This window comes from Sturnus vulgaris, chromosome 3, assembly GCF_052056855.1.
Source record: "Sturnus vulgaris isolate bStuVul1 chromosome 3, bStuVul1.hap1, whole genome shotgun sequence".
NCBI classification, from domain to species: Eukaryota; Metazoa; Chordata; class Aves; order Passeriformes; family Sturnidae; genus Sturnus; species Sturnus vulgaris.
The window spans coordinates 35684247-35706265 of NC_142245.1; the positions used below are offsets into that span (position 1 = coordinate 35684247).

The following is a 22019-nucleotide window of genomic DNA, read 5'->3' on the forward strand; positions in this document are numbered from 1 at the left end:
TTTCAGATGTGTTTTACACATCTTCACAACAGAGATCTTTACAAACACAACAGGGCTTGGATGCTTCAGTGATATTTGTTTAATAGAAAGTAACACCAAAGAAGTACTTAGAACAGTTTGGTTTAGTTTATTTTGGCTGATGCTGTCTTCTGTTCTGTAATAAATTGATTTTAACTAATCCATCTTCTGATTTATGAAAAAGCAGCTATTACAGCTTAGGGCAGCAAATTAAATGGCACCAGCCCTATTGGATGGTACAAAGCTGAGCTTCTTTACAAAGAAATATAATCGTTGCCCAGTGGCTGTGGTAATACCTAATATCCATCTGGTGTTGTCCATAAACAGCTATTTTTAGGGCTGCTACTCAAAATGTGAGATGCTTGCTGCACTTTAAATACAGTAGAGTGTGACTCCTTGCTGTGCTAAGCATCAGAAATCATGTTTATGGAGGCAAGCTCTGTGTTTACAGTGCTGGCGTGTGGGAGTCCCACTTCAGAGGAAAAAGGAAACGAAGATTGCTCAGCTATCTGGTGCAGAGCTTTGGCAAGAACATCCCCTATTCATGGAATTAGCCTTCATTAAAAAGTCCCAGGGTGGTTTTTGGCATTCAAAACCAGTTTAAAGCAGAATCAACCATTAACTGCTATGTTTTTAGTTTAAAGTACTTCCAGATTTTGACAAGAAGCTGCAGGCTAATTATTTATCAAATAAAATGGCGCCAGTCAGAGCAGAGAGCTGGTTACACTCTCTATCAGCTGCACTGTGTAAAGGTCTGATGCAAAACAGGGTGAAGAAAGCGGAAAGACTCCCCTCAGCTTCACTGGCTTTTGGGCCAGGCCTCAGGAGCACAAGATGAAGGAAATGAGAAATGTACGTTACAAACAGAGCTATAAATGACAAGGCACTAATCTGCTTCTCCATCTGTGTCTCACTGAGCTGAGGATTAGAAGCCTTTGAATTTGACAGTTTGCCTTTTCAAGGTGCTGTCGGTCTGGTACGTAACCTAAACTTCAGCAACTTCCTATGGTAGTGATAATATTTTAAGATTGTACACAGAAATTGAATCCAAATTCAAGAAGGAAGATTACGAGTTGTCTCTCAACAGGGAGCTTTTGGGCTGGAGGGAGGTTACAGAGGCAGTTTTGCCTTGCACCAGTTTTATTTGGTACTTCAGCTCACTGCTTTGCTAAGTATCTTGCGTGCAGAAATTTGCTGCTGATGCCAAGAGTGGCATCATTAACGCAGGGCAGAAAATGGGATTTGGGTGAATCAGAGTATTGAAGGGGGGCTGAAACGCAGCAGAAGACGGACAGCGAAAAGGGCCTGGAGAACTTCTGAATTCTTGCACGCACATCCGTGGGGGCTAGCGGGAGACGCGAAAGGCACTTCCAGCTCCCAGGTCAGCGCGGCCACGGAAAAGCCCAGCGCGATGCTGTGACACACTAGGTCAAGCATTTCCTGTGCAGCGATGGAGGGCCTGCCCGGCCCAGGGGACATCCCCGCGGGGCTGCGCCACCCCCGTCCCGGCAAGGTGAGCCGGGAGCGGCGCGGACGGAGACACGGGCTGTGGGTGCCCCGGCCGGGCGGAGCGGGGGGACGGAGCCGCGGTATTGCGAGGTACGGCGGGCAGGGCGGGGGCCGCGCGAACGCGCGCCCGGCGCTGGCACCGCAGCCGGCGGCTGCGAGCTGGCGCGGACCCAGGCTTTGGCACGGCTGGAGAGGCGAGGCCAGGGCGGCGGCAGGGAGGTGGCAGCTGCAGCTCGGAGCGCAAGGCCCCGCAGCCGGGGCCGTCCCGTCCTGTCCCGTCCCGTCCCGTCCCGCTGTAGCGGCTCGGGGCAGCGCCCGCCACGGCCAAGGAAAACTAACGGAAACTCTTTCAGGGAGCCTTGCGCGTGCGCCGCCGCGCGCGCTGAGCCCCCCACCCGCGCGGGGCACGACGGGGCTCGTGGTTCGCTCAGGCCGGGCGGCCCGCGGCAGAAAGCGGTCGCGGAACTACAGCTCCCGGCAGCCCCCGCGGCGCAGCCCCGTCCCGTCCCGGGCGGCTCTGGTGTGTGTGCGGGGAGCCGCGGGGCTGGAGATGCGCGAGCGGTCGCTCCGGCCCGGGGCTGCGGGGCCGCAGGTGAGCGCGGCGGGACCGGGGGCACCGCGGCTGTCGCTGTGGGCGGGGGCGCCGCGCGGTCGCGGTGTGTGGGTGTGTACGGGGGTCGGCGCCGCTGCCGCCACCGCGCCGGGGAAGGGCGGGGGCGGACTCGAAAAGTTCCTGCCGCGGCGGCGGGAGCGGCCGCCGAGCCCGGTACGGGCCGTGCCACGGGGGAGCGCCCGCCGGCCCCCGCGGGGGGATAGAGCCGCGGCGGCAGCTCCGCCCTGGGTGCCCCGGGGTGGGGGTGACGGGCCGAGGCCACATCATCTCCGGAGATGGTGCCGGCGGGGGCGGGTCGCGCAGCGGGGATTTAAACCCGGGAGGGACGGGCAGGACGGGACGGGCGGCTGCCAGCGGCGGCCCGGACGGGGCTGCGTGACCCGCGGCAGGCAGGACGCGTCCCGCCGGTGCCGCCCGGCATCCGTGGCGGGGAGCTGCCGGCCCTCCCGGTGGGAACGGCCCCTGCCGGGGTAAGGACTGCGAGTGGAGCCGCCTGGAGCGGGGCTCGGCGGGACGGAAGGGCGGGTTAAGGGCCAGGTGTGGAGAAGCTGCCCGAGACACGCTTGGTTTGGCGGCAGCAGGAACGGCAGGGACAGCGCTTCTGAGCGAGAGCAGGCTGCGAGCTAGGCAGCAGGGGAAGGAGGCAGAGGAGCTCCTTCATAGCCCCTGTGCCTCTCCGCTTTTTGAGGTGTGGGGTTTTCCTTGCATAAATAAATAAAAATGCAGAATTGCAGACTGCATGTCAATTTCGGCATACACTCACTTGATTTGATGCTCGGAAGAACTCTATCCTCACTACAAAGTGAGCAGTTTCTATGGCTTTCCTTTCGTAGAAGGATCCATTCTTTCCTACCGAGTAACAAAAATAAACTTCTTCAAAGGCTTGGATGCAAATACACATGGTTTCAAAAGGCTTTGTCAATGCAAATGCAGCGTGCTTTTGATAAATATAATTAATGTTCTAATTAGGCAGTTGTAGGTGAGCTTTCACAGGGTGTTTTCACTGTCTAAATTAAACTTGCCTAGCAGACTCATTAATTCTTTCAGATCATAAGGCTTTTCTGTTCTCTATTATGTTGGTTAGGCATTGTTTTTTGTAATTCAAATGCACCCCTAAGGCTTCGTATTTGCCGTGTCTCTGGTGAGACATTGCTGTGAGAGGTGAGGGAGAGGAAAGCAATGTGTAGAAAACAAGAACAAGTCATCTTCAAGCGAACTTGAAGGCACTGTGAAGCTGCTTTCTTGAGAAAGGTCCTTAAATGTTACTGTTGCTGCCCTTACTCTTCCTATTTATGACTTTCATCTGTATTGTGTTTAGCGTGTTCTTTGAGGGAGAAGTTTCTTTTCAGCTGTTGTTACTAAATGTCCAACAAGTCTTCTTGTATTTGAAGGCAAGAGTTTCTAGGTACCTGTGCTGAAAATCCAGGAGTTTAAATTGGTTCTCTCTTCCGTATTCCCTGTTGGGAATTTTTATCACAGTACTAAGAGCTTATTTTCTTTCCAGTACTGCAAATTGTGTATCTCTCTTTCCTTACCTGCCTTTCAGAATGCAGTGATAGCGAGGTTTTGAACTATTTACACTGGTAGATACCAGGAGTGCATAGTGTATTAAAGTCTCAGCTTTATTTCTCAGAAGGATAGCTTCTACTGTGTGCAGATGTGGCATTTCTCTTCTGAAATTTCATTGCAAGAGGAATACACTTTCTGAGATTTTTTTTTTTTTTTTTACATAAGGGAAGGAAAAAATATGTGAGCTTATTGATTCTGGTATCCTGTATGGATCAGTGCTCCTTAAAAACTGTTAGTAATATTTAGTATCTATGTATTTGGGCCACTTTTGCATCCATGGAAAACTTTTCCTGTGGCAGAAATTTCATGGGGAGTCTAGAAATTATTATTTTCAAACATTTCAGTTGTTCATGAAATGATTGAAATATTGAATCGGGTAGTATAGCCTCTTGTAATGAGTATCTCAAGCCCATGCTCACGAAATGATTTATTTTCAAAGGCTGTAGTAGACTTGCTTTTTTAACAAGATGTGCGAGTATTATTAAATGATTTTTTTTCCAAAGGAGCCACATGCTCAATTGTATGCTCTGCATATCTTCTTCTAGTTAGAGTTTGTGCAAGTCATTCTTCAGTTTTCTTGAATAACAGTATTAAAATGATAGCCTGGGTACATGCTGCCGTATAGTGTTTGAGTTTTTATCTTGTATTTTTTGACATTTCTATGCATTTAATGGTTTTCCTTCCTTGCCCACCAGCTTCTCAATGTTGATGTACAGAGCAGAGCTGTGTTCTACTGCTCCCTCCCCCTACCTTTTTTGTTGTTTTGCTCTTGAGTGCTAAGTGCTTTGCTCTGCTAAACCAACGTCAATTAGAAGTTGTGGTAACATATTGGTCAGTGCTAGATCTGATTCTCCTTGTGTATCATACAGTGGGAATGCAGTTAAGCTTAACTTAGAAGTACAAAATGCTTCTAATGTAACACGTTTGAGTAAAAGGAGTTGGTATTCTGCTGCATAAAAGTAGAGTGGTTATGACACGGGTATGCGACTTTATGCATTTCATGTGAAATAGCAACTTTATCTTTTCCCCTACAGGCAGAGTACAACGTTTCAAAATGCTGGAGATTATCTGGGTGATGCTAGAGATTACATTTAATGTGATTGTGTCTTCAGACATTCTGCTCCTCCATTTCATGAGCTAAAATATTTTATAAAAATGAAATCGGATATCTTCATTGATCTTCAAGTTCACCGCGTCCTGTGAATTCAGAGAAGACTTTCTGAAGGAGGAATAGAGTCATCACATACGTGGACTTCTGTTGTTGCTCAAGAATTTTCTTTCATTGTAAAAGGCTATCTGCATGAAGATGAGACTTCATTTAAGATATGATCTGTGTAATTAGGTGAACAAGGATACCTTTAATGAATTAACGACATCTATTTCCATCTGCTTCTCCAGCTTTTATTTTTTAATGAAAATGAAGGACAAGTATAAAACAGCAGAGCTGATGTGTTCCTGTGAGGCCTTTATATAAGTCTCTGTGTTTGGATGTGGTGCTAAAGGACAGGCAATCTGCTTTTGATCAGCTGATTGTAACTGCAGAAAGAGAACCTTTAATTTAAAGTAACTTGCAGCTGTAATTATTTTACTCTTTGGCTTGCACCAAATGAAAGGGAAATTTAAGTTTTACTGGTCAAGAGCATTTTACTGAGCTAAGAAAGGGAAACTTACATTATCCTTGTTTTCATTTCAAACCAAGAACTGATAAGGTATTTTACTTAGAATTTGACTACTAGGGAGATCTCAGCAGAGTAAAGCAAGTCAGATGTCATCAAACGACTCTTCTCCCCCATCCTTACAGAAGTTTTCCCCACCTACGTGTCATGCTGCTGCACCACAGACCCCAACTTTGTCTTCAAGTCCCCAGTCGGGGCTCTCCAGTCGACTCTCCAATGGCAGTTTCAGTACCCAGAGCCTCACCAACTCCCGAGGCTCTATGCATGGCATCTCCTTCCTTCTGCAGATTGGTCTCACTCGAGAGACTGTCACCATTGAAGCTCAGGACCTGTCCCTCTCTGCTGTTAAAGACCTCGTGTGCTCAATAGTTTACCAGAAGGTATGGTATAATGCTACCGTGTTCTGCTGATGGCAGCAGTTGTTTGCTAACAGGCTGTTTAGTAATAGCAACTGAGATATGCCAAGAGTTTGGTATGGTGACAAAGATCTATGTTAGGTGTGTGCAATTATGCAGAAAGAAATTTTGGTAACTCTCAAGGGAGAAACTTTTAATTCAAATATGGATGTCTTTTTCCTTTCATCAATTGTCACTGATACCTTAGGTTTTTTACTGGCTTACACTTACTACTGTTGAGGAATATTCTTAGATCTGTATAGCCAGCCACAGTGACAGGGCCAATTGTGGCTACAGACATGCGTTGCAGGGCCACAGACTTGATACTAGCTGTTCTTTTTGTTTCTAGTTAGTAATTAAAGATCCCACCAAACAGCTAATAATATCCTAGTATTGTTTTTCTGTATACTGAATACATGTGTTACTCTTATATATCAATATAATTTATGTTAAGAGAGGGTTGACCAAGAAATAAAAGAACCTTAGCACACTTTTCTGTTGTGTCTTGGCTACCCTGTTGCAAATTCTGTCTCTCGAGGAAGGAAGTAATGCTGGTTTTGCATCCAAATTTTATCTTTATCTTTAGGTTAGGAAGGTTAGATCCCAGGAAGCAGCCTGAAAAGAAGTTACCAGTATTTCATAAAATAAGAAATAATTGCTGTTTTCCATCAAGGTCGGGGAATTATCTCCATGTCTTTCATTTTGTGATAATTGTGATATTTATTGTTGGTTAGTTTTATTATATAATTCCTTTTCACCTAATAGCCTGAAAAAAAATAAGCACATTATGTTATTTGCATATGCTTGTGTATCTTTTTTTCCCACCTCATAACTTACTGCGTCTTTCATATTTTTACAAACAAGTTGTCAAACAAACCAATTTCATAATAACTTCCAAAATGTAATTCAGCATGTTAGTTCCTTTCTGAAGAGATGAGTTATTTGAGTCAATTTTTTTTTTCATGTGCCATGTATGTAAAAGTGTACCTTTACGCAGCCATTTTAGGGGCTGCTTTTTCTTTCTATATCAGCTTCTTCTCTTTACATCTGCATATTTCCTGTCTTCTATCTTAAAGAAAGATGAAAACAAGTGCATTCACACTTTCCTTTTTTCCTTTCTGTTTTTTCGGCAGGCTCAGCTAAAAGTTTAACTTGAGGTCTTGTTATAGCTCAAACTTCTTACATGCTAAGCCTAATCTACTACAAAACTGATGAGGATTTCATGATCAGTTTTCCTTTTTGTCTGGCTTTGCTGCAGTTTCTGCTCTCCTGCAGCTACCAGAAAGTGACTGCTCAGTGAAAACATGTTGCAGGCAGCAAACTGATCAGGAAACAACCTCATGTGTGGTGGATTCATCTTTCATAAGTAGTTTTGCAGCTAGTGCACGAGTGACAATATGCTCCCTGTACTCTCTATTTGACAGCAATATGTCCTGCCTTGACTTTTTTCTCTTAGATCTGGTGACTGTTGCAGGACTGTTAAATGTTCTAGGATTAGTATATGGCTAATGTGAAAATGATGAGCTGCGTTCTTGTTGGTAGTCATGCGAATGGTTGCTGTTTTTTTCCTGTTAAAAGCTTTGAAGCTGCTGGGTTTGCTGTTGAGATTCAACAGTGTTAAAGCTTCTCTTTCCTCTGGTATTCCACAGCCTGCTTAAACTGTCTTGTCTTGACTGCAGGATACTGTGTGGTTTCTTGTTGTGATAGTTCTGTATTTAACAGTATTTATTTACTGCTGCATTTCTTTGATTAATAAGGAGAAATACCTTTCTTTTTTTTACGGTTCTCTTCTTATGAGTGTGTTATCTTTACTAGTGTTAAATGGACATTTCCTTACTTCACAGTCACATTTCAGGCTTGTTTTCCTCTACGTAATCTGGAACAAAATAAAACTCTGAGGAGTCCTTCTTCACTTACTTGGGAGCTTGAATCGCCTGCCTAACTGTATTTGAGGCTACAATTACAGTCAAAAATGTTGGTTAGGACTCTGCTTTTCTGTGTTTCCTGCTTCAGACACTGGTGTTCAGTGTAGCTTGTTCAGGTTTTGCAGAAGGGTAATTAGAAGCAGCATCAAGAGAACTGAAACTAAAGAGGCATGTGTCTGCAAGGAGAGTGAGATGAGTAATGCAAATATTTGGTGTGTCTCTTAGCTCTATTACAGATGGTCTAAACATCAGGAGATGTTTTTTCTTTTTAAGTGTTTTTCTTCAATTTTTTTTTGCAAGTTTGAAGTTAAGTTTGGGGAGAACTGTGTTAGGGTTGTTGTGTACTGGAATGGTTAATAGAAGCCCTCAGAAAATCTAAACTTTAGACTTTATAGAGATGCTTCAAAAAATTTCTTGCTTATGATCTCCAGTACATTCATGGTCTTCTCCGTTCATTCCTTATCTAGGTTGCTGTGCATTAAAGTATCAGACATAAGACATACAGTTCTCAGGGGCAATCTGAAGAGGAGCCTAAGCTGGACACATGGCTGCTGGAACAGAGGGACAGTGTTTAGAAGCAGAAAAACTTGTAGCAGATAGACTGTGTGTGTCCTTGCACAATGATCAGATATCACAGAGGCAAGTTCTCAATCGTGTTCGGTGTTGGAATACTGTTTCTTCATTCCTCACGTGAAGTAGAACAAAGGGATTATTGACTTAAAGCTAGAAACTCACATGTGGTGATGTTCCTGCAAACTGAGAATTATGTTGGACAGCATACTCTAAATGCTGTATTCTAGCTTACCTTTATTCTGGTTAGAGCTATAAATAAAAAACATTTGATTACTGTAGTATTGCTTGTGCTATTAGTTGTGTAGTATCAGTACCTGCAAGATTTGTTGTAACTTTTTCAGTAAACTTATGTATCTTTACTTTCATGTTTCTACAGCTTCTCTATTTTTTTGGTCCACAGACCTGTCCATCATTTTCACTTTCAGTCATATGCAGCATTCTCCTTCTCTGTATATATTTCCTCTGATGGTTTTGTTATGTTTTGCTCTGAAACAAACGAATTGCTCCCCTACCTTAGAATGTTACCCTGAAATTCTCATGATCCTTTAACCATTGCATTCTTTTCGATTGAGTACTGATACTTTACCCGTGCAATGTTTCTTACTCTTCCCACCTGTTTTTCAAGAACAGTTTTTCTGATTGAACCCACCCAAGTTCACCATTTAGCAAAATCAGAGGGGTATTTCTTATGTCTTGCTGATTAGATTCCACTTCTGTATTTTCATTGCATTACAAGGATCATATTGCAATCCGCCCATATTAAAAATGGATCTCTACAACTCTTGCAGTAACAGCTTGAGTGGTATAAATAAATAACAGTACTGCAACCAGTGTTCTGGGTTTTTCTCCAGGTTAAGCTTGTAATAGTTCATGGTGTTTGTTTTTGAAAGACTCTAAAATGAAAGCAAATCATCTCTTCTGTTCAGATGTGCTCAGATCTATTTTCCTCCTACTGCTCTGTCTTCTTGACTTGTCAGCTGTTTTCTTCATATGAGCTAAGCAATGCAGTGACTTAGCAAGAGTTGAGGCCTGAGAAGCCAACATGCTTATGAGAACGTGAGAGCTGAGGAGTTACTGGTGGTACAGAGGTGTTACATGGGGGACAGATTAGCATTTCCAGCATGGTGATAGGTTTGTATGCTGGAAAATCTAGCCAAGCAGTAGTCCAAGTATGTCTGTACTGAGGCATCTGGTGAGGGAAAGATCTCCTGCAACATGTTTGAAACTAGTTGTCTGTGTGATAATGTGATTTGGCACATGATTCTAAAGAGTGGGAGTGAATAGCTGGGTAGGGGTGCAGGATAATAGAATGGATGACTTCAGTGAACGAAGAGATTTTCCAATGGAGTTTTGGACCATTAGACTTTGGAATTAACTTTCAGTGGTTGAAGCATTTGTTTTGCGTTATGATGGGTCATGAGATATTGGACCTTGAAACAATATCCGCCTACACTATTCCCTAGTGTGAATTTTTGGCGACTAGTCCAGAACTTTGTAAAATAACTCCTGGAACTTGAAGTAAAGGGATTTTTCAGTTACTGCCAAGATAGAAAGAAGCCTCAGTTGTGTTTCGCTCAGTGATACTGACAGATGTATGTTGGTTGAATTCTTCTGGATAAAAAAGACGATGCAATGCACTCTCAGTTAAAGCTAGATATACTGTAATACAGTATGAGCATGCTAGATAACACCAATGATTTTTTCTTCAGTGTAACTGCAATAATGCACTAGTCGTGTTATTTGTGCTAGTGCCATCCAAGTATAAAGAATTACATATATTATTGATAGAAGTTGATATATTGGTGTACCAGAGATTAATTTTGGCACAGTCTAGTGCATATGTAGACTTCCCACAAGAGATTTCCTGTCACTAGATGCTCTTTTGGAACTGTTAAGACTGGGAACAGTCATGTTTTTGCTTTTAGGAAACTTAGTAATACTGGGATTAGTAGTTTATATGTTCTGAGTAACTGTGCAGATACATTAGGCTTGTATGCAGGAAAGTAATAGCTGTATAATCCCGCAAGATAAAACAGGCTTTAAAAAACTCTGTTTTGAATTTTGTTTTCAAGTTTACATTATGAGCTCTTAGCACTTCAAAGGAACTGGATAATGTTCTTCCTTAACAGCTTCATGTAACGGAGCGTAAGACAAGCTATAAAAGCTGTACTTTGCTGCAGTACAAGAGAAAAGAATTTGGTAGTGTACAACTTGAATACAGTTCAACTATTGAACATAGTTTAAGCTTTGCGTAAAAATTCTGTTAAAAGATACCACTTGAAATAAAACCCCTGTTAATCGATGAGGTTATTCTTGGCCGGCAGTCTGCACATAGCCTTCTGGCCAAGGTGCTAGCAAGGAATGCTGAATTCCCGAATGGACTGGGGAGCGGAAGAGAGAGCAGGGCGCCGCATGCCTGTAAGGAGCCAAGCTGCTTGGTTGGAGCTGATTGCTCCCTGCATCGAGGCCCAAGTGCCTTAGGGCTCTGCTGGGCCACCTGCAGCTCATCAGAGCCGGCCGTGGGGAGGGCAGCCAGCCAGTGCTTCCATGGCTTGGGTGCACGGGGCTGCAGTGGGGGCAGAGGAGAGGAATCTGAGCCAGAGTGTGTGGAAAGGAGTTAAGAGGCAGGTACCTTCCTGGGAGGGTCTGTTCTTTTCTAACTGGGAAACTTTTTTTTTTGGTGGGAAAGGAAAGAGCAGGATTAGTTCATCTAACTTGAACATTTTTGTTAGGAATTTGCAGGCTGCTGCAGCACTGTCCCTATGTGCAGCCACGGACAGCAAGACTGACCATGTAGTCCTGATTGACACTAGCATTTGGATACAGGTGTGCAACACATACATGTATACACACAGATCCAAACAGATCAGCAGTGTGTTTGTCTGTGAGCACTCACATGGACACAAACAGCACCAGCGGTCCCGTGCTCTATCAATCTCCAGAGGTCTCGTAGTGGAGAAAAAACCATACAGACACATACCCACTCACCCACCAGTAAAAAAATAGTGAATGTCTCCAGCAGCCAGCTTTAAGCACTTTCTGCCAAGTAGCAGCTGCTGGTTCTTGGTCTTTCCAGTTGCTGACACCTGGATATTCAAGCTCTTGATTTCACTTAACTGACCTCTCCAGTCACTGACCTTACAGGGTCCTTTTGCTCTGATTGCTGGCAGTCAGACTCCCCCATACACACACATGGGCTCAGAATAAGAGAAAAGAATTCAGGAAAATAGCTAGAAATTGAATTGAATGAGAATAGAGGACGGGTGGTGCTGATGATGCACAGGGCGTGATCAGACAATTGTTCTGACCAACCCCTGTTTACAGGTGACCAGCCTCTTTTATCTTCTTATCCCTCGATTTTTTCCCACGTTTATTCCTTCCTGAATCACCTCTTTCCTTGCCTTTGCTTCCTTCTGTAAACATTCCATAGGTATTGTACAATCCTAATTTCCCAGCATTTTATAATCTGTACCATACCACTGGACCGCAACCCCTCTTGGGCCAAAAGGTGATCTAGTGTTGATTTACCTGATCAGTGTATGTGTGGAAACTGGGTCCAAGGATGTCCTATGAAGGCCAGGGTATCTTTTCCCTGGAGTTCTTGATTTGGGTTCCTGTCTACCCTTCTTTCTCTGTGCTCCCCTGGCTTGTGGAGGTGGGACTTTAGTGGCCTGATGGCTCCTGTGCTGGGAAGTTCTGGACAGGGTGTTGGTGGGCTGCCCCCACCTGCATTTTTCCTCTCTGCTGCTTTGTGGATGTGCAGACAAGCACCTCACAGGCAGGACAGGTAAAGGAGCTACTGTGAGGTTCCTCAGCTACTGCCTGTCCTTCTTATGGATTCAGGAAAACATCCTAGCAACTGAAGCTCTCCATACCAATCAATAGGTTCTCTCTTTTCTCATCCTTTCAGCTTCTGGAATTATTTCAGAAATGGAGATCAGGCATGCACAATGCCTAGAAAAATGTGTTGTGGTACAATCTTTGTTGCATACTATAGAAACTGTATACAGAGTCTGTGTTTAGTGAGAGAATTGTTGTACTCTGTACTAGTATAAATTATTCCCTTGTTAGTCGTGAGTGTGTGATTCTGCATCTTAGTCTAGAAGCCATTGATAAAGCTCAACTTTGTAAATAGAATAAATACCTTTTAAGGAGGTTAAATGTTAGAGTTACAAAATCAGACAATCTTTCACAGTCACTTTTTTATGTGTAAGTATATTTGTTTTGGAAGAACAGGGCAGTAAATTTTATTGTGACAATACGAGGAGCATTCATGATACACAGCTTAAAAGGTCCATTTAATTAATGGAGAACCAAATAAGGGTGTCGATGTCAACAGTTCTAACAATCTGTAATAGATGATTTTGCTTTTTTTTTTCTACTCCATAGAAATTAATTTTGCCTTTGTCTGGAATTTATTTGAAAACAAAAATCTTAATTATAGTTATTATAATGTTATTTACAAACTTTGGATCAATACTGATGCTGCTTTCTAAGGGTTGTAATGTCTCACATTTTGTAATGATTATACTTGGTGTCACAAAGAGGACTTGAGTGGTTATCTGTAACTTTAGTTTATTTTGTCATTTAATGCTTTTTAGCAATGAAAACTAATGTAATATGTTTAAAACATATGTATGTTTAAAACATTTTAATAAATCCAAGATTTGTACATGAGAATGGGTAAATAGTGCATAGGCAGAATATATTTTATCATAGCAATTAAGATAAGTGCTGCTTGGCAGTTGATTATGTGACCTCTGGCTACTGAGGTGGGGGATTATGTGTAGGGATGTTCTGGCAGCTGCATGACAGGGTTATTGTGTTAAAGAGTGGGGGGAAAAAAAAGAGAAAGACATATCTTTATCAAAAGGAGACTCAGACCTGTTAAATATCTTAGAGGCTTCCTTAAAATCTACAGTTCATAGGTGGTTCTGTGAACTTAATACGAAGAGGCAATAGTTCACATGATTCCCTGAGTCATGAGTTGTCCCTCCTGGAAGCTGAAATTAATATTGGTGTTATTAAAAAGTATCATGTATATCTGCCGTCAGATATATACTGTTGTAATGTTGATTTTATATCCCTTTTGTTAGAATTAAGTTCTTCATCAGTATAATGCAATTAACAAAAGTTAACAGTCGATCAAGGAATAAAGCCTCACAGTACTTATTTTAATAATGTAAATATATCTTGTTTTCTTGTCAGTCAAGACACAATGGGATTTTGGGTTAGAGCTTAAAGTAAGTTTATGATGTGGTTTCAGATATGAAATTTCAGTTCCCCTGGAAGAATAACTGATGGCTGTATCTTTGTGTGTTCTGAATATAAAGTCAAGTCCTGTGCATACTTGCAGAGATACTGAGACACATATTTGGGCAGCACAGCTAATTCTTAAGCTTTATATCTTCTTTCCTATTACAAATGATCTTTGGGCAATTGGAAAAGTGTAATTTTCAGAATTATATTCGTGGATATTTGCTATTTCACGTAGGAAACATGAGAGTGAGTCAACAGACAGAGGAAGCAGCCAGCTGCTTTGGCATCGGTCCAGTAAATCAGTTTCTTCTTGCTGTGGACTCAATATCTTTGTGTCAGTATAAATTGGTCAGCTCTGTCTTTTACTTTTGCAAGGGTTAAATTATACAAATTCTGCTGCTTCCCTTTGTGACTGTCCAAGGTAGCATGCTTTCTGGAACATGGACTTCTTCAGTATTATGTGTCATGTAATTATGTAGTGTGTACACACCAAAACAGAGAAGACCAGCTTGATATTTCAGATAAAATTGCTGCTGTAAAGAGGACATTATTTTTTCTCTGAATGGGATGAAAGTGTGAAAAAATGGGCATGATGGATACAATACCTTTGTTATATTTTTGATTTGGTAGAACAAATCCTTGATTTTAGTTAAGAACAGGTAATATACCACAAGCTTCATGCAGTTTAAATACTCGTTGATTGTGTAACATGTAAATTACAAACTTGTTACCTCATTAATTAAAAGTTTCTTCTGAGCTTTTCCATATTTTTGCCACATTTTTCCTGTTTTTTTCTGCATATGGGTTCCCACCTCAAGTTTGAATTCTGGTTTAAATCAAAAAGGTCAAAGGAGTTGCTTGAGTGCTGCTCATTGCTCTCCAGAGTCTGTTCGTGCTCTTTTTCCCCATGAGCTATTTATTTTTAAGCTTTTCATTTTAAGGTTTACTCATATTTGACAGTATTTTGAAGAGTAGGGAAAATATGGAAAGCTTTTTTTTCAATATCATGGAAAAGTGACACGTTATTTAGTGTATCTGTTTCCCATGTGGATTTCTCTTATTTTTGTTTCTGTCCTTGTGGGGATTTGAGTTTTTCTTTTCACAGAATCACAGAAAATGGGTAATGTTGGTAGAGATCACTAGAGGTCATTGAGTCCAACTTGCTTGCTGAAGCAGTGTCCTCTGGAGCATGTTACTTAGAATTTCTCACATCTGTAGATCTATTGCTGTGGAACAATGACATGGAGCCTTTTAACTGGCTTGCTCCTCAAGAAAACTGTGGCAGGTGCTGCTGGAGTGTCTCGAGCTAAATACCTGCCTGACCAGAATACCCACGAAATAAGGGTTATAGGTGGTGGTACCCAAGTTAAAGGTCTGCATTGGCTTTTACTTTCCAGACTGATTATGCAGGTCTGAGAGATTAAAAACCCAAAGAAACAAAAAACTTAACACTTCTTTTTTTCAGGTTAAAAAATAAAATTAGAAATTTTCAGAAAAGGCTTTGTTTCCTCAAAAATAAAGAGATTAATTTTGTTACCATGAAACTTTTACAACTCTTCAGTTCTGTAGCTGTTCTTAGAAACATTGATGTAAATAATTATCAAAGAGCATGTATTAATTTAGAGTTTGATTTCTGTTGCAGTTCCCAGAGTGTGGTTTCTTTGGCATGTATGACAAAATTCTCCTGTTCCGCCATGACCTGAACTCAGATAATATTTTGCAACGAATTACATCAGCAGAAGAGATACATGAGGGAGATCTTGTTGAGGTTGTACTGTCTGGTAGGTACTATTTTAACAGTGGAACAGCTCTTTATTCAGTAGATGAAAAGAAAGTAGGACTTGATGGAGCATTATTTTCATGCCTGCCTTGAGCTTTTTCACTTAAGTCTCATAACGCTTTGGGGTAGAGGTTTCCAAGAAAGTCCAGGTGTCACTGATGCTTCAGTACTCAGTTTTGTTATTTTTTCATTGTTCTGTTTTAATCTTCTTCGGTTTTATTATTATAAATAAATCTGAATTATACAAATGGGAATTTGTAAGTATAATAATATCAGTTTTGAATTTTTTATTTAAGGTGAACGGCAGATAGCATTCAGAATTTGTTCCTCCAACCGTTGTGGGTTTTCTTTTGCTTGTATCTGTCTTTTTGTTCTGTAGTTCGTGCTATTGATGGCTAATGCTGTCCTAAGACTTCATATAAATGTTGTTGCTGCATCATACCTATAAAACCAGACTCTTACAGGGTACTGTAGTTCTTAAAAATGGTTTCTTTAAACAATATAGTCCTTAGAGTGGTGGTTATTAACCAATAACGAGGACTAAGTTGCTCTTTCAAATGTTTAAAGTTGCTTTTAGCAAAGCTTGTTGTGCCTGCCTTCAACTTAGTGAGGTTTTCAACAGAGTGATTCATACTGTTGATTAGTTGGGGCCATTAGCCTACAGAGTTCGATGGATATTTTTTCTCAATAAAAATGTTTACTGAAAACTATGCAATCTTGTAAATGCATATTTAAGTGGCATACAGTAAAATGCTGTTTCCTAAATAGCTTGTTAGCATTCTTTAAATTAGCCATTTTAAAAACATGTTCTTTCCATAAATCCTTGTTGATCCTGTGGCAAGAGCTATAACTTACTGCAATTTTTTTTAAAGCTTTGGCTACAGTTGAAGATTTCCAGATTCGTCCTCATGCACTTTATGTGCATTCCTACAAGGCTCCTACTTTTTGTGACTACTGCGGAGAGATGCTTTGGGGTTTGGTACGACAAGGATTAAAATGTGAAGGTAAGTCTCTGATATTTAGTGTATTGTGTGTGTGTGTATATCTATATAAGATGAGGAAGAAGAAGTTATATTGTGTTTGGTATGTTAGCAAGTGATAAATAATAGTATTTCATAGCTGGAAGGATTTGTGCATTGGAAAACCCAAGTTCTGATCTTGGCATTAATGCAAACTGTGCGTGACCTTGGGCTAATGACTTAAGAAGTGTTGTTGTTTCCCACTTTGAAAAAAATAGCTAGCTTACAGCCTTGTGTTCTTTGCACAAGGAACACATAGTTTGGAGAGACTCCCAGAGGGGAATCCCTTTCCTTATGGCTTTCATCCAGCTGGCTGTGGAGCACTCTGCAGCTTGCTGTCAGGTACTGACGCTGCCTTCTCACTGAATTCTTCTTGGTTCTTGTGCTCCAAAGTGAGGCAGTGATGAAAGCCTCCTGGTGGTGGGAGATCAGCTGCTTCCAAGTCTTAGACCTTGTTACTAGAACTGGGCTTACTGGAGAAAGAGCTGTTTCTGTGAATTGCACCAAGATCACTAAAATAAGAGAATATGACACAGCAATCTATTTCTGCCTTTACTATTCTCCTGGGTCATCTTTCTAAAACTGCTTTTTCAAAATATTAGTCCTGTTTTTGTTACTTTGAATGTTGGGAGGTTTTTTGAATAAACAAACTCCTCTTCCAGGTTGTGGCTTAAACTACCATAAGCGATGTGCCTTCAAGATTCCAAACAACTGCAGTGGAGTGAGGAAGAGGCGCCTGTCTAACGTGTCTTTACCAGGAGCAGGGCTTTCAGTTCCAAGGCCAGCACAAGCTGAACACACATCCTCTGCCTCTGAAGAAGTATGTATTGTGAAAGGAGAAACGATTTCTGTTTTAAATTCTTTAACCTCTGGAGAACTAGATAGTGTTTTAAGTGGTTCATGATGAGTATATGGGAGTCCAGCTTAACCATTATGATTGGTTTTAGTGAATTTTAAAATATAGTGATTCTTAGACAGTGACACTTACTGCTTATTATTACAGTGAGAGATGAGACAGAAAATAAATGGTAAGTTTTATATTTAATTTTATTACTAGCTTTTCACTCATGGTTATATGAAATCTTGAGACTTTGGCTTCAGAACGATAAAACATCTTGCCTTCTTAGTAATACAGAGTAATTCTGTAATTATTGTACCAGCATAGATTAGTTACTTGGCCAAAGCAATACAAATTGTAAGCTTTAATACTGGAGAAAATTTTTCCTGATCTGCTGTTAAGCTTTTCACAGAGTTAATCCAAAAAAGCCCCAAACTCTATCAAGGAGGGTGTAGGGGATGAAGGGCTTACAGTAAAAACAGACACCCATAGTAGTTCCTTGTTATGCTGATTGCTGAGAGGTTATCATATACATAACAAATGTCAATTGTCAAGTATATCCCAACTATATTGGGATAAGACAGGACAGGCAGTGATTAGATCAATTTGTTTGTGCCTTAGTCTTTTCTCATCACCTGTTACTTTACACTAAAACTCTTCTTACCACAGTTTAAAATACAAATCATAAAGTCTAATTCAAGAACATAATTTTTTTAGCTATAAAAGCCTAATCTTGAGCAATGAAAAATATCTGTTTTGATGTTTATGACTACTGGTAAGATTTATTCAGTGAACATAGAATTGTAACCATTTATCACAGAATTTAACTTTGTGATTTCTATATGCATGTTTAGTACCTTTTTGATACCTCTTTGTTTTACTCAATGCCTTTTCTGTTTTAATTGCTAAAGTTTTAATTTTAACTTAATTTCAAAGAATTTTTTTGAGGGGGTTTAAGTTTCAAAATAATTTTTGAATTTTCTAAATATTTTTGCCTAATTTAGTAAGCTATCCAGCATGCTATCCTTGCTCTTAAAAACTGATAGTTTGAGGTGGTGATTGGAATTTGGTTTGCCTGCCTCCAGTGTTTTCCATTTTTACCCTCTATATGGAGGTTTGTATGTGCTGTCTGAACCTTGTCAGGTTGCTTAAAAAATAAATGTCATGAGTGAATTTCTAGCATTTTATCTTCTGTGGAAATAAAGGTTCATATATAACTTCCTGCTTTCTGTAAGGCTTTTCCATCTGGTGTTTTCATAGTTTTGTTTTACAATACCAGAATGTCCTCTTAAAGCTTCTTGGCCAGGCTGCTTTCTTGTCTGGTCACTTTTGAAGCCAACACCTCCCTTACAGCCCCACTGACATTTTTTTCATCCACCAGGACCTCAAAAGTCCTTCCCAGCAGGGCTGGCACCAATCCCCAGCCTGTGGTGATACAGGGAGGTGCCCCAGCCCAGGTGCAGTGCCAGCACTTGGCCTTGTTGTGCCACATAAGTTTCACATGGACCCACTTCTCAAGCTTATCCAGGTCCTGCTGGATGGCATTGTGCCCCTGCAGTGTGCCAGCTGCTCCACTCAGCTGAGTGACATCCACAAACCTGCTGAGGGTGCACTCGCTCCCACTGTCTGTCATTGGTGAAGACATTTAGTAGCTTTGGTCCCAGTGTCAGCCCTGAGGGACACCACTTGTCACTGATGTCTGTCAGGACTCTGAGCCATTGACCGCTACCCTCTGGATGTGACCATCCAATTCCTTACTCTCCTGTAAGTCTGCCCATTGAATCCATCTCTTCTCTTTAGAGTGAAGGATGTTATGGTGATCATGTCAAAGGCTGTACAGAATTCCAGATAAATTACATCTGTAGCCTTTTTCTTGTTCACTGATGGAGTCATTCCATAATGGAAGGCCACTGGCCTCCCTGTCCTTAATGTGCTTTAACATAGCTTCTAGTAGGATCTCTGTGATCTTCCCAGGCACAGAGAGGAGGCTGAAAGGTCAGTGATTCCCAGGGTTGTCCATTTTGTCCTTTTGAAAAATGAGTGCAGTTTTTGCCTTTTTCCAGTTCATCTGACTGCTGTGACTTTTCAAAGCAGTCATGGCAGTGGAACAGTTCTGGTGCCAATTATGTATTCCTTCTTTATTCCAGCGTTGCTGCCCAGAACCTAGTAAGAGGATTCCCTCTTGGAGTGGCCGCCCCATCTGGATGGATAAGATGGTGCTCTGCAGAGTGAAGGTCCCACACACCTTTGCTGTTCACTCTTACACTCGTCCCACCATCTGCCAGTATTGCAAACGGCTGCTTAAGGGTCTTTTTCGCCAAGGAATGCAGTGCAAAGGTAGCCATTTAACTTTCTGCTGTAGCTGCAAATTTCAGTAAAGGTCTTGTATTTAAAAGTGTTTGCAACTTAGGTGACTGTGTACTGCAAAATAGGGAAGTGCAATTTTTGAAGAATTGCGTGATTTTCAGAAGATCACAGCAGCCCTCACTTTCATTGTAGTATTCTGTGCATTGTACATTTTTCTGAAAAATAAGATTTAATTGCGTAGATGGAAAACACTATAATTATAGAAGGATAATTATGAATTAATAACAATGGGAAATGCTTCCTTTTGTTCAATATCTGTATGCTAGACTGACCACTAAAGAATCTGTGCGTTTTCATTGTATTATTCTAGTACAGGATACTGATTATTACTTTTTGGAGGTAGGTGCCTGTGCTGAACTTGCATGGTTTTTATGTAGCTTATGTTAACAAGCACAGCTTCAGTTCTCAGGCTCTTCCATGTGGTTCCTAGAGCATAACTAATATGATCTCCTTCTGGCTTTTTATTGCTAGTCAGTGCAGATCTGTCACCTTTGTTGCAGGAAACAAAAGTCTAGTGGTGAATCATAAACATTAATTTGGAAAGGAGTTTCCATTTCTCTCATGTGAGTTTGTCAAATGTGGGAGTATCAAAGGTCAGCTTTTTGAGAGAGGTCACTTAATACATTTTCAGTTTGCTTTATTAGAGGAGAGAAAAAATGGTAAGCTTACAGCTATGTTAACTTTTTTTGGCTAGTAATACTGCTGTCTCATGTAAGTAAGAAAGTAGTTTTATCTTTCATTTCATTTTTATTTGCAGTCTTTGTAGTCTGTTTGAAGTCTGCATCCTGAACTGGTTTTGATATTTTTTCCAGTCAGTATGTCTCTTGGATACACATGATACAAAAATAATGAAGCCTGAAAAAGATGCCTTGTGGTTCTAACATACAGATGCTGCTGGCCATATACAATTGCTGTGACTGTATCCAGCTGAACAAATGGGGCTACCACATCAGTTTCAGGGAATTGAATGACACCTGATAAAAATATTACTTGTATGCATACTGTAAACATTTATGCATGGAAAACAAGCCTAGAGAAATGCTATGTATATGTGCAGGACAGAAATAAGTCTCTTAATAGGCCTCCATTGATGCAGTAAGATCCTATACTTATTTTTAATATATCAGGAATCAATGCCAAGCATTTCAAATATTTTCATACTGCATTCTGCAGATTCTTAAGGTTTCCCACTGACTTCCTTGTGCACATTGACAAAGCTTGGGGTCTTTTAGTAGTTTTATGTTTCTGACTACCCATAAGATTTCTTTCTGATTACCCCTGGATTTCTTGATTTAATTCAGGGTGCTGTTTGGGCTCTGAGGATGATGTTTGAGATGCTAAGGCTGTATTTGTGGTAATAAATTAAATGTGCCCAGAAACATTCCTGGACACTGATGTCAGCTGGGACAGAATGACCCATGTTCATGAACAAGTTTTCTTAGCATCCCAGCCTGGGTGGCTCTACACAGACTGCCTGTTTGGAGCAATTTCATAGGATGCTCCGGTTTATGAGCTGGACCTTGGAACTGTTTAGGATTATGCTAATGCTGTGGGCCAAAAGCATGCTAGGGGATGTTTGTAGCTGTTTACTAGACTAGAGAATTGCATTGCAGTATCCAGGAATGTTTGTGAATGTAGTTTAATTTATTAGGATAGATTCAGTCTTCTAGTTTCCTGACAGGATTTGGAATATCTCTGTTTCTTCCAGCCTACTTTAAAGTAGTGAAGTATTTGTATTCCATAATATGGACTGAAGCCATGGCTGTAAAAAGGACTGTTCATGGGTCTCCTAGGACGCATCCTTTTAGGCACTCAGAGGCTGAGCAGTATTGTATTCTGCTCCAGAATTTGGCTCCTTCGCTACTAAAAATGGAGAGATAATGTTTTTTCTCTTGTCCAGGCTTAAAAGAAAAACACATTGAGCTTGCTTTGGAGAGCAAAAAGAGGCTAAATTATCAATATGAAAACAGTTGTGGGGGCAGTAGGGCGTTTTGAAATTCGTGATGTTGATGGAATTGACAATCACAGGGATGCTACTAATAAAGGAAATTCTTGTTAATACCAGTAATGTTGTACAGTGGACTTTGTTCAGTAGGCTGTGTCTGATAGCTCGGGTGCAGAAATGGCTCACATCCAGGTGAGATTCCATCTCCACATCAGGCCAAATCTGGACATAACGTTATTCTGTCTGCCCCATGTCAGCAAGAAATGGAGCTTGAGTAGTCAGGCAAATCTGTAACCTGAATGAGAGGGGAATTGGACTTCAGGATTTACTGCAGAACATACTTGCTCTGATGTAGTTGTGTGATCGTAGAAGTCTCTGATGTCTACAAGTATTAGTTGGCAGGTGGAGAAAAATGTTAGTGATGAGACAGTTAAATCATAAAGCAATGGAAAAAAAGGATGTGGAACAAATGAAAGAATGGGAGAAATTACATCATGAGGGAAAAAATAGCTGCAGAAAAAGCTACAGAAGTA

General features: G+C 41.2%; 1 protein-coding gene across 1 annotated transcript in view; it reads left to right on the forward strand.

The window, feature by feature from the left end:
* The first annotated feature begins 2018 nt into the window (after positions 1–2018).
* The window catches only part of PRKD3 (protein kinase D3), a 40374-nt gene continuing 20373 nt past the window's right edge, over positions 2019–22019 (forward strand). The window contains exons 1-6 of the mRNA XM_014889861.2: positions 2019–2119; positions 4744–5765; positions 15180–15318; positions 16190–16321; positions 16999–17156; positions 19322–19511. Of these exons, the coding sequence (XP_014745347.1) occupies positions 5475–5765; positions 15180–15318; positions 16190–16321; positions 16999–17156; positions 19322–19511 (910 nt within the window). The 5' untranslated portion in view covers positions 2019–2119; positions 4744–5474. The remainder of the gene's footprint in view (positions 2120–4743; positions 5766–15179; positions 15319–16189; positions 16322–16998; positions 17157–19321; positions 19512–22019) is intronic.